The 12,739-nt window shown below is 46.0% G+C and overlaps 1 protein-coding gene across 2 annotated transcripts in view; it reads left to right on the top strand.

The window, feature by feature from the left end:
- The window catches only part of PDE9A (phosphodiesterase 9A), a 101,980-nt gene that overhangs the window by 58,720 nt on the left and 30,521 nt on the right, over nucleotides 1–12,739 (top strand). For both annotated transcript variants that reach the window (XM_059922302.1, XM_059922303.1), the window contains exons 5-6: nucleotides 9,863–9,917; nucleotides 10,815–10,885. In XM_059922302.1, coding sequence (XP_059778285.1) covers nucleotides 9,863–9,917; nucleotides 10,815–10,885 — 126 coding nt within the window. The remainder of the gene's footprint in view (nucleotides 1–9,862; nucleotides 9,918–10,814; nucleotides 10,886–12,739) is intronic.

Consider the following 12,739-nt stretch of genomic DNA (forward strand, 5'->3'; position numbering starts at 1 on the left):
GGAAAAAAAACCAATCCAATCCCTGCCGCAGAGGTCCGGCGAGTCTGCAGTGATCCTGTGAGGACTCGGCTGAGACAGTTACGAGACATTCTCCAAATGACATTCTCCAGATGTGGTCGCCAGGACCCTTTGGTCCACTTTGCTTCCTTTGTCACATCTGAATGGCTAACAGGAGGCGAAAGCATCTAGTCAAAGTCACACCGTGGGTCACCTGGGACGTCCCTTTGGCCACTGATAAACAAGGGTGATTTCTCGACAGGACAGACCGTGGAAAGGGCACCTGTTCCTTTAAGGAGCAAGGCCAGGTCACTGTTAATCATATCATTTTATTGTGCTCCTGGGTTGTAAAGGAAACGTCCCCCTTCTGCACATCTACTTTATGACATCCATAAACAGTGAATTGCCGATGACTGTGCCCAGGGCTGGAACATCCTTTCTGGCTGGAGGGGCCAGGAGAGCAAAAGTGGGGCAGAGGTGAGTTCCCCCGCGTCTTTCCTGGAGAGGGGCAGTGCCACCTCGCAGAAGGAGGGGCAGGAGGGGACAGAGAGGGAGTCCCCTCTAGGCCCTTCCTACACACAGCCCTGGAAATAAACGCACCCCCAATCTTCAGGGCCTTGGGGTGTCTCTTTGGGCCAAGTAATGGGGGTGATTTTCCCTAATGCAAAGCAAAACACCCCTTTCTGAAGGGATATCCATGTTTTTTTTAAAAAAAAAAAAAAAAAAAGCTTTGGGAGGGTGTCTGTTAAGTATGTATTTTTTGAAGGATGCTCAGGGCTTCAGGTGAGGTAGATAAGGTCGGACAGCTCACACATCGTATTCACAGCATGGAGACACAATAGCAATGTTGTGCAACAGTTGCAGACGTATCAGGAGAGACTGGGACCCGCCCTGGACCCCAGGCAGTCCGCGCATCGCACCGCTGGGGGTTGGGGTTCAGGTGCCCGTGCCGGTGGCCCCTCCCCGCATGCACAGGTGTGGAGCCAGCATGTTACGAGGGCTGTGTTTGCTTCCATTTGCACCGGGGGAGGAAGGTACGCGTGCCAACCAGCTCAGGTGTACACAGAGGATGGAGGAATGGCCATGGCTGTCATTGTTTTGTCCAGCACGGGGTGGGAAGAGATATGCCCATCAGCTGGCTGGCCTAGCCAATCAGGGCATCACCTTCAAGCTGACCTTTAGGAATGAGAGGGTTGGGCTGTCCTGTCGATCAGTTAAACCAGATTTTTATGTCATTCTGTGCTGCAGAGACTCGGGATTTATCTGAAACAAGTAAACAATTCCTGGAAGGGCTGGGAGAGGTGGAGGCGGGTTCCTCGAAGCGTCTGCGGCAGGCCAACGTGGAGTCGGGCAACAGCCTCTGGCATCGGGGAAGGGCAGGATGGGGGTGAGGGGGTAGATGCTGTCCTGGCCACTCATGGGGACAGCTGGCGAAACACCGCGGGGGAGGGTGCCTGTCCTGCCAGCCCACGGGCGGAATCCTGCCCACAAACCCCAGTAGGCAGCTCTGCACCCATCTCCACAGGGTGGGCTGCTCCAGACCCCTCGGTTCTGTTCCAGGGGAAGGTCCTGGGGCCACCCTGGTGCAGATCCACAGCCAGAAGCTGGACTGATCTGGCAGCATCCTTAAAACAGGACTCAGATTCTGCCAGACTCCAAGATTGTCCTGGAACTAAATTAAACTCTTCTGTAATGTGTGGGAGACCCTGCCAGCCCCAGCATTTACCCGCCGGGGCCCGTCACCTGAGAGGCCAGCCAGATAAGGCTGCCAGAATATCTAGGCTAGGCCCATCCAGGTGGAAGCAGGGAAAAAGCAGCCCAGACCTGAAGAGGCTGATGATAAGCCTGCAGAGACCTCTGTGCTTACGACTGACCATTTGGCCTTTATTAAATCTTCTGCTTTTATGAAAGCTGTGGGTGCCTAGGAGTAAATCACGGTGAGCTTGGAGCAGTGTCCTGGAAGTTCACTAGCGTGTCCTAGGTTCAGGGACACTTCTGATGGTACGTCAGCTGTTCTCATGGAGCGGAGTTTTCTCTGGAGAGCACGTGAGTCACCCATAACTCTGGGCTGGTTCCCCCTCAGCCTGCATCCTGTGGACCAGCAATCATTCTGCTGACTCCCATTCTTTCAATCGCACTTCCTCTCTCCCAATTTTCTCAAAAACTTTGAGATCCAGAGAGACCCCAAAGACCCAATCATGTCCAACCCCGAATTGCCAGCATCCCTGGCTGCGGCTGGTTACTCTTAAAGCTATTTTAAAATTTGCAAAGCAAAAACATTTGAATATGCTTCGATTTTTAAAATTCGATATATGCCACATAGCATCTAGGAGATAGATGGGTTTCCCACATGCTGTCAGACTTTTCTGATAGGGTGTGGTTTGGCCACCAAGCTTGGGCATGACTAATACTTGTGACTGAAAACTGCTTGTTGCCCCCAGATCCAGGGGTTTAGGGCTATCTGAGGCTTCTAGGGGAATGAAGAGCACCTTCGGGACAGCGCAGGAAGGATGCAGCTGCTTCTCAGCCTGGACCTGGTCCCCCCAGAACTCTGCCTGTCACCCCAGGGACAGTGCACATACCAGGGAAGACACTCAAAGCAAGAGAAGGTGTCAGAGAGCCTGCGGCTGCCAGCGACCCTTAGTGATGTAATAACAACACCTGAGGCTGCCGGTGACCCTTAGTGATGTAATAACAACACCTGTGGGTGTCAGGGACCCTTAATGATGTAATAACAACACCTGTGTCTGTTGGTGACCCATAGTGATGTAATAACAACACCTGTGGGTGTCAGGGACCCTTAGTGATGTAATGACATCTGTGATGTAATAGCAGCTATGGCTGTTGGCAACCCTTAGTGATGTAATAACAACAGCTATGGTTGTTGGCAACCCTTAGTGATGTAATAACAACACCTGTGGGTGTCAGGGACCCGTAGTGATGTAATAACAACACCTGTGGGTGTCAGGGACCCATAGTGATGTAATAACAACACCTGTGGGTGTCGGGAACCCTTAATGATGTAATAACAACACCTGTGGATGTCAGGGACGCTTAGTGATGTAATAACAACACCTGTGGGTGTCAGGGACCCGTAGTGATGTAATAACAAGACCTGTGGGTGTCAGGGACCCTTAGTGATGTAATAACACTTGCAATGTAATAGCAGCAGCAACAGCCAACAGCCAACATAGGAGCACTCACCACGGGCTAGGCACTGTCCTGAGTACTTTACACACATTAAGTCAATTAATTTTAAATTCGAAACTCCCCTGGGAGGAAACAGTGGCCCGAGGCAGGAATGCCAGTGCTCTGGGGTGCAGGGGGTGGGGGGTGGCGGGAGGCACCCACTTCCTGATCAGGCTCTGTTTATGGTTGTGTGGGTGTGGTTGGCCTTTCGTATAGAGGCATTTTTTCGCTCTTTTCGCCTTGCAAAAGAATGCAGATTGCGCAGCATCTGAAGAGGTGGCTCAGGGCGAAATCACATACACAGCAGTGGCGCCCCGAGGCTTTCTCGCTGCCAGCTCACCTCTGTGCCTGTGCCCTTTCGGAGGACATCAGATTTGTTGTCACGGGTGGCACATGGGCTGAGGTGTAGCTATTACGTGGACCGGAATACCAGTGTCCACGCCTTGGACTGAGCTGGGAGCAGGAAGGTATGGGATGAAGTAGCAAGAAGCGTTATTACTGCTTGGGCTGGAAATTAAATTTCGGCATCAAAAATCCTATAATGCTCAAAGGAGCCCACCTCAAAAGTCCAAGGGAAAATTCCCCCTTAACTTTTTCTTTCCATTCTATCTATTAAATTTTTTATTAAACCGTTTAAAATGATTATAGAGTCACATACAGTTGTAAGAAAAAAGGCAGAGAGACCCAGGCACCTTTACCCTTTTTCCCCCAGTGGTAACATCTTTCAAACTGTAGTAAGATATCACCCCCGGGCTGTTGACACTGATGCAGTCCAGATACAGAGCATTCCATCCCCCCAACGCACGAGCCCTCCTTTTATAGCCTCCCCCAGATCCCTCCCTTCTATTTCCCGCCCCTCCTTAACCCCTGGCACTCGCTAATCTGTTCTCCATCTCTATATACTTTTGTCATTTCAGGAATGTTCTATAAATGCATTCATCCAGTGGGTGAGTTTTGGGATTGACTTTCTTCGCTCAGCATAATTCTCTGGAAATGCATCCAGGTTGTTACGTGTATCACAAGTTCAATCCTTTTTATTACTGGGTAATATTTCATGGTGTGGCCGGAATACAGTTTGTTTATCCATTCATCTATTGAAGGGCATCTGGGTTATTTCTGGTTTGGGGCAATTAAAAATAAAAGCTGCTCTGAACATCGTGTACCAGCTTCATTCTCTGCCCCAGAGGGCAATTGCTAGGTCATACATACAGTAGTTACATATTTAGTTTTTTTAAGGAATTGCCAAACCATTTTCCAGAATAGCTGTACCGTTTTACATTCCCACCAGCAATGTGTGAGTAATCCAGTTTCTCCAGATCTTTTCCAGCATTTGGGGTTGTCACTTTTTTTTTATTTTAGCTTTTTTGATAAGTGTGCAGTGATATTTCCGTGTGGTTCTAATTTGCATTTCCCAGTGACTCATGTAGCTCAGCATCTTGTCATGTGCTTGTCAACCATCTATATATTCTCTTCAGTAAAATGCCTGCTCGTGTGTCCTGCCCATTTTCAAATTGGGTTGTTCTGTTTTTCACTGTTGAGTTGTGACAGTTCTTTTCATCGTCTATATTCAAGTCTTTGTCAGATACGTGGCTTGCAAATATCTTTTTCCCAGACTGTAGCTTTTCATCCTCTTAACAGGATTTTTCTCAGAGGAAAAGTTTTACTTTTGATGAAGCCCAGTTTATCGATTTTCCCTTTTATGGATTGTGTTTTTGGTGTGAAGTCTGAGAACTCTCTGCCTAGCCCAAGAACCTGAACATTTTCCCCTATTTTTTTTCCTAAAAGTTTTATAGTTTTCTATTTTACATCCAGGGTCCACTTTGCATTAATTTTTATATAAACAGTGAGGTTTAATTCGAGGCTTATTTTTCTGCCTGTGAAAGTTCAATTGCTCCAGCCCCATTCACTGGAAAAACAATCTTTCCACCATTGAATTGCTTTTGCCCATTGGTCAAGCATCAGTTGGGCGTATTTGTGTGGGTATCATTCTGGGTCTTCTGTTCTGTTATCTGTGTCTAACATTCCACAAATGTCACAGTCTTGATTATTAGCTATGTAATAGGTCTTAAAATCAGATAGACTGATTTGTCCCATTTTATCTTCTTTTTCAAGATTGTTTTAGCTATTCTAGTTCCTTTGCATTTTCATGGGAATGTTAGAATAATCTTGTCTATTTCTACAAAAAATCTTGATGGGGTTTTGATAGGAATTGTGCTAAATCTATATATTAATCTGGGTAGAAGTGACATCTTTACTATGTTGAGTCTTTCAAACCATGAAAATGGTAGGTCTCACCATTTATACATCTTTTTTATTTCTTTCAGCACACAGCTTCCGCATATGCTTTGTTATATTTACACTTAAGTTGTTTGAGCTTTTCTAAGTGTTTGTAAATGGTGTTGTGATTTTAATTTCAGTGTCTCCATGGTCATTGCTAGTATATAATCAATTTTGTATATTTATCTTGTATCCTGTGACCTTGCTGAACTCACTTATCAGTTTTACTTTTATATTTTGCTGAATTCTAATTGCTAATATTTTGTTAAGGATTTTTGCATCCACATTAACGAGGGATATTGATTTGTAGTTTTCTTTTTTTGTTGTCTTTGTTGGATTTGGTATCAGGTTAATACTAGCTTCATAAAACGAATCGGGAAGTGTACCCTCCTCTTCTGTTTCCTAGAAGAAATTGTTCAGAATTGTATTACTTCTTCTTTAAATGTTTGGTAGAATTCTCCAGTGAAACCATTTGCACCTGGAATTTCCGTGGGGGGAGTTTTTAAATTAGAAATTCAGTTTCCTTAATAGATACAGACTGTTCAAATTACCTATTTCATATTGGATGAGTGTAGTAGTTCATACTTTTCTAGGAATTGGTCCATTTTCATCTAGGCTGTCAAAGTTATGTGTTTAGAGTCGTTTGTAGTGTTCCCTTGTTGTCCTATTGATGTCTGCAGGGTCTCTAGTGCTATCCCCCCTTTCATTCCAAATATTGGTGATCTGTGTCTTCTCTCTGTGTTTCCTTAGTCTTGCCAGGGATTTGTCACTTTATTGATATTTTTAAATAACCAGCCCTTTGTTTCATTGATTTTCTGCTTGTTTTTCTGTTTTCTATTTCATAGATTTCTGCTTTTTATTATCTCCTTCCTTCTGCTATTGTTTTAGGTTTATTTTGCTCTTCTTTTTCTAGGTTCTGAGATTATTGTGTTGAGGGTTTTCCTCTCTGCTAATGCAAGCATGTAGTGCTATAAATATTCCTCTCAGCACTGCCTTAATTGTGTCCCACAGCTAAATTTTGATGTGTTGTATTTTCATTTTCATTCAGTTCCATGTCTGTTTTTATATCCCTTGAGACTTCCTCTTTGACCCAGGTATTACTTAGAAGTGTGTTGTTTAGCTTCACAGTGTTTGGAGATTTTCCTGCTATCTTTCTGTTACTGATTTCTAGTTTGATTCTCTTAAAAGTCAGAGACCATACTCTATATGGTTGCAGTTCCTTTAAATTTGTTGCGGGTTTTTGTGTGTGTGTGTGGACAGCATATGGTCTATTTTGGTATACACTTCGTAGGCACCTGAAAAGAATGTGTGTTCTGCAGTCGTTGACAGACTTTTTTTTTTTAACATATTTTTATTTAAATTTATTTATTTATTAATTTACTTATATTTGGCTGCATTGGGTCTTCATTGCTGCATGCGGGCTTTTCTCTAGTTGCGGCGAGCAGGGGCTGCTCTTCGTTGCAGTGCGCAGGCTTCTCATTACAGTGGCTTCTCTTGTTGTGGAGCACGGGCTCTAGGTGCGCGGGCTTCAGTAGTTGTGGCACGTGGGCTCAGTAGTTGTGGCTTGCAGGCTCTAGAGCGCAGGCTCAGTAGTTGTGGCGCATGGGCTTAGTTGCTCCGTGGCATGTGGGATCTTCCCGGACCAGGGCTCGAACCTGTGTCTCCTGCATTGGCAGGCGGATTCTCAACCACTGCACCACCAGGGAAGCCCCCGTTGATAGACTTTTAAATATATCTCAAGACTTTGAGACAGATCACTAACTCTTGAAGGTTATGTGATACATTACTTTTTTAAACTTTTAAAAATTTATTTATATATTTTTTATTGGAGTATAGTTGCTCTACAATGCTGTTAGTTTCTGCTGTACAACAAAGTGAATCAGCTATATGTATACCTACATCCGCACCCTCTTGGACCTCCCTCCCCTCCTCCCCCCATCCCACCCATCTAGGTCATCACAGAGCACCAAGCTGAGCTCGCTGTGCTATACAGCAGGTTCCCACTGGCTATCTATTTAACGCATGGTAGTGTATTTATGTCAATCCTAATCTCCCAATTCATCCCACCCTCCACTTCCCCCACCCGTGTCCACATGTCCGTTCTCTACATCTACGTCTCTATTCCTGCCCCGTAAATAGGTTCATCTGCACCATTTTTCTAGATTCCACATATATGTGTTAATATACGATGTTTGTTTTTCTCTTCTGACTTACTTCATTCTGTATGACAGACTCTAGGCCCATCCACATCTCTACAAATGACCCAATTCCATTCCTTTTTATGGCCAAGTAATATTCCATTGTATATATGGAATATATATACATCTTCTGTATCCATTCATCTGTTGATGGACACTTAGGTTACTTCCATGTCCTGGCTATTGTAAATAGTGCTGCAGTGAACATTGGGGTGCATGTGTCTTTTTGAATTATGGTTTTCTCAGGGTATATGCCCAGTAGTGGGCTTGCTGGGTCATATGGTAGTTCTATTTTTAGTGTTTTGAGGAACCTCCATACTGTTCTCCATAGTGGCTGTATCAATTTACATTCCCACCAACAGTGCAAGAGGGTTCCCTTTTCTCCACACCCTCCAGCACTTGTTTCTAGATTTTTTGATGATGGCCATTCTGACCAGTGTGAGGTGATACCTCATTGTAGTTTTGATTTGCATTTCTCTAATAATTAGTGATGCTGAGCATCTTTTCCCATGCCTCTCGGCCATCTGTATGTCTTCTTTGTTGAAATGTCTATTTAGGTCTTCCGCCCGTTTTTTGATTGGGTTGTTTGTTTTTTGATTTTGAGCTGCATGAGCTGTTTGTATATTTTGGAGATTAATCCTTTGTCAGTTGCTTCATTTGCAAATGTTTTCTCCCATTCTGAGGGTTATCTTTTCATCTTGTTTATGGTTTCTTTGCTGTGCAAAAGATTTCAGAATAAGTGATCTAAAATCCTGCTGAGTTCACCGAGGAGGGCTGTGAAACCTTCTCTCTGGTGATTCTTGTCAGTGGAGTCACCATCTTTCTTCCCTGATAGGTGTGGGCCTCTCTGAAGGATAGAACTTGGATCAGCTCAACATATGGCTCAATGAAGTTTCCTGGCTGACGTTTTTACTCTTATATTTCCAAGAGATACAGCAAGACATTGTTTCCCTTCTTCTCATCAAGTCATAGAATGCTAAAGCCAGAGGAAACCTTGGGTCATCTGGTCCACCCTTTCTGTTGGCAAGTGAAGGAATAAGGTCCAAGAGGTTAATTTAGATTAATTTTTAAAATACTTTTATGAAATTAACATATGTTTGTTATAGAAATGTATTAGATATAGAGAAACAAAAATAAGGGAAAAAGTGTATATATAATCTTACAACCAAAAAGCAACTACAATTATTATTTTGGAATGTATCCTCCCAAGTTTTCAGAAATGGGATCACACTGTACTACCATTTTTTTTTTCTTTAACAATAGACATGAACATTTTCCAAGGTGTTATTCCTAATAGCAGAATTTGTTTCCACAGTACAGATATACCATCATTTATATGCTCTAAGTGATGTGCATTTGATGGGCATATAGGCCGTTACAGTTTTCACTGTGTTAAATAACATTGTGATGAACATCTTTCTCCTAGAAACGAAGACACTAGATCATTTTTAGCTTTTCAGCCCTGTTGTCAAATTGGATTATCAAGGTTTCTTGTTTGTCTGGACAGGCTTGGTTTGGTTTTGACGTGCGTTGGTTTTAGAGTCAATATAGAAGATGACATGAGTTCAGGAGGAGGCCTTGTTTAGGTCCCCAGCATTTCAGGGCGTGAACTAAATGGCCATCTGGATCCAGGAGGAGAACCCTCCCTTCCTCAGAGGGTGGAGTTGCTGGAACAGTGCCGTGCGGTCTACACCTTCCTATGAGGCATCCCGCCTTGGGCCCGGTCAGGAAACAGGAAAACAGGCAGGTTATATTCAGCCTGGGACCTGAACCTTGTAAAACCAGCCACCCAGCCCGGTTTTATGGGCCAGGCAACAAAGGGACGAACTTGCTCACCCCGCCTGCTTCCTCTCCCTGGGCCCTGCCGTGAGAGCACTGTTTGCACTCAACATATGCCTTGAACTCGCTTTGTCATGGTAATCGCCCCCGTAAGATGGGCCAGGGCACCACATGAAAGTGTCCCGTATTTAGAGACCCAGTCCTGCCTGCTCTTTGTGGCTGGTGCTGAGCGCGGGAGGACCTCAGCCCCGCTCACTCTGCCCAGGCACCGCTGAGGGCAGTCTAGGAAGGAAAGAGCATCCCTCCAGGTACCCGGGCGGCGCCCTGGCACGGCGTTGGCGCCACTGCCCGCAACGTGCGGGTTCAGCCCATGGTCCGCACAGCGTGCCCTTGTCCATCAGTCTTTCTTTCTTCGTCTGCAGAGAAAGAAGAATTGATCCAGAGCGTGCTGACCCAGGTGGCAGAGCAGTTCTCAAGGTACAGAACCTTCTAGATACGTCATCTCCAGACCTCGGTGCTTTTTCTCTTCATGGCTGGGGTGGGCCACTTGGTCTGAGGCTGTCTTGGCCGGCAGGCTCTGATACATCACTCGCCCCCAGAAGCTGCCTCCCCAGTGGAATCCTTTGGGGACTTACATACCTCAGCCAGCTTGGATGGGGTCCAGGAAACGCTCGCCAGGTGCCACAGACCATGTCAAGCGGGTGTTTTCAGAACGAGGGCCCGTGTTGCTGGTAATTTTCCCAGCTGGCTCTTCTGGGGCTAGGACTTCAACCTACAAGAACTGACAGCTTTCACAGAGATCCTGTGTAGCTGTGCGGCTTCCTCTCCATTCTAAGTTATCCTGCCGGTTCTGGGTCAGTGCTTTCCATTTCCCAGTTACCTCGCTGCGGCAACTTACTGCCCGAGGGTAGTTAAAATGGGGAAAGGCCGTAGGGTATTTTCTTAAAGCCCAAGAGTTGTTGAACTGAATGGGTTGGAGCCCGGAGAAGGGCGCATCAGGTCCCCTGAGGTGGTCTGTGCCCAGCAGGGCAGGGTGTGGGGCTGGACCATGCCCGCTGTGAGCAGAGGACCCGGTCCTCCCTGGAGAGCATCTGCTCACTGCCCACGTATGGGGAAGTAAGCATACCTGCTCTACATTCCCATCTTGGAAAATACACCTTTGAGATAATTCAAGGGTGTGTCTTTTTCCTCCTCCCCCTCACCGCCCCCCCACAACTCCCATGAGTTCCTTGAAAGCAACTCCTCTGTTCGAGCTCCTCACCAGCCCACCTGTAGGCCTCACCACGGCAGGGAGTCAGCAGATGTTGGCTGAACCCATTTTAACTTGGAGAATTTGATGAGTTATGTTGTTTTGTTTTGTTTTTTCCTTCCTAGAGCATTTAAAATCAACGAACTGAAAGCTGAAGTCGCACATCACTTGGCAGTGCTAGAGAAGCGCGTTGAATGTGAGTGGCATGTTGATTCCCTTTCGCTGATTTGTCTTTTAACCTCTGTTTAACGTAACCACTTAAAACCGTGGCACTTGGTGATGGCAACGGAGGTGAGGCTGACAGCAAATGTCCTTTCTTTGGGAAATGCGCGAAACTTACCTCTGAAGTTAACAAGGGCTAGAACAGTGATGAATCTCAAGGGTTTTATTTCTATTTTAAAAGTAACTCAGTAACATGTGGCGTGTTATAAGTGCCATCTTATAAGTATGCAGTAATTTACAACATGGTACTTATGATCGTAGCACAGCCCCTGGGACAGGGTCTCTTCAGTGCAGGGGAGCACAGAACGAAACCGCGAGCCCCCCAGACGTAGCCCCCTCCAGAGAAGAACTTCTGCAGAATAACTTGTGTGTGTGTCTTCTTACATAAATGAGAATGCACCGACCCATACTCTGTGGTTTCACAATTCTGGGGGAGGATGTCTACTAAATCATTACGGAGTCTTGATTCAGTGACAAAATAGCTGAAACTCTGGGAGGAAAACAGCTTCCAGCCACTCACCCTTTGTGTTCCCATCCATCAAATAAGGAACAAAGCTTGAATTCCACGTGACCCGCAATTCCCCATTCAATGCACAACGGGAAGGCTCTTTGTCAGTGTCAAGGCCAAGGTTAATGGCTCATGGTCACCACATTTACTGACTTCCGGAATGAGTAAACAAACTCCAAACCTGAGGCCATCGGGGTCGTGGCATCACAGACTCTACCTGGCTGACTCACTGAATGTCACTTTTCATATCTTGTAATGAATTGCTTGGATTTTTTCCAAGAAAAAAAATTCAGGATCATGTCCAAAACCAATTCACCTAAATAACTTGAATCATGATTTATATAGTTACCCTTTTCAAAGTATGGCAACATTTTTAAAATCCATTTGGTCGTATCACCCTGGGAGCTTTGTTTTTCTCCCCCAAAAATCATGGTACCCAGAAACTGCTGTGAACTTAGTTTTCTGGGAGTGGTGCTGATACTTTAAAAATAAAGGGGTTGGAATATAGCACATTGTTTCTGCTGGATGTTTTTTCAAAAGAGAGAGCTTCATAATAAAGAAACTTTGGTTTGGGTTAAAAAAATAAAATCCATTTGGTCATTAGAGCTTTAGAACAGTTTTATTTTCCCCGTTGGTCAGATGAAGGAGCCACCAAGAGATTAAGTGACCTGCTCAAGTTCATTCCGCAAATTGGAAAAGTAAATAAAACTGGGACCAGCCCCGGGGTCCTGGCGGGGCTGCTCTCACCATCACCTTTCCCCATGGGGGGCCAGTGCCACAGCGGGGCGGGGAAGGCCTGAGGATGCAGGTTAGAAGGCAGCTGTGACAGCTGGCCTCGCGGCTACAGCCGCAAACACTGGTCATGGCTGCCCTGAGCAGAAAAGAGGTTTTGCCCTAAGAGATTGGGGGAGCTCCCCTGGGTGTCAGGAGGGCTCAGGACCAGGGCTCAGTAGCTCTGCAGCAGGAGCGGTGCCCCAAACCCCACGTAGAGCTGATGCTGTGAGCATGCCGATCTGGTGGATCTGAGCCCCAGATGTACAGTAACCCCCCCCGGCACCCCTAGATCTGTGCTTGGACCCCCATAGCCCCTGTGGCCACTGCTGCATACATCAGGCTGCTTCTCTGTACACGAGCTACAGATCCAGAGTCTGGACAGAGCTGGATCAGGTGCCCACACCCTCGCTGCAAGGATGGCCAAAGAAAGCAAGTGTTAGTGTCCTGTGGCTCTCATGACAAAGCACCACAAACTGGGGTGCTTAAAACAACAGAAACGAATTCTCCCACTGTCTCGAGGCCAGAAGTCCGAGATCAAGGTGTCGG

The sequence above is a fragment of the Balaenoptera ricei genome, chromosome 4 (genome assembly GCF_028023285.1).
Source record: "Balaenoptera ricei isolate mBalRic1 chromosome 4, mBalRic1.hap2, whole genome shotgun sequence".
Taxonomy (NCBI): Eukaryota; Metazoa; Chordata; class Mammalia; order Artiodactyla; family Balaenopteridae; genus Balaenoptera; species Balaenoptera ricei.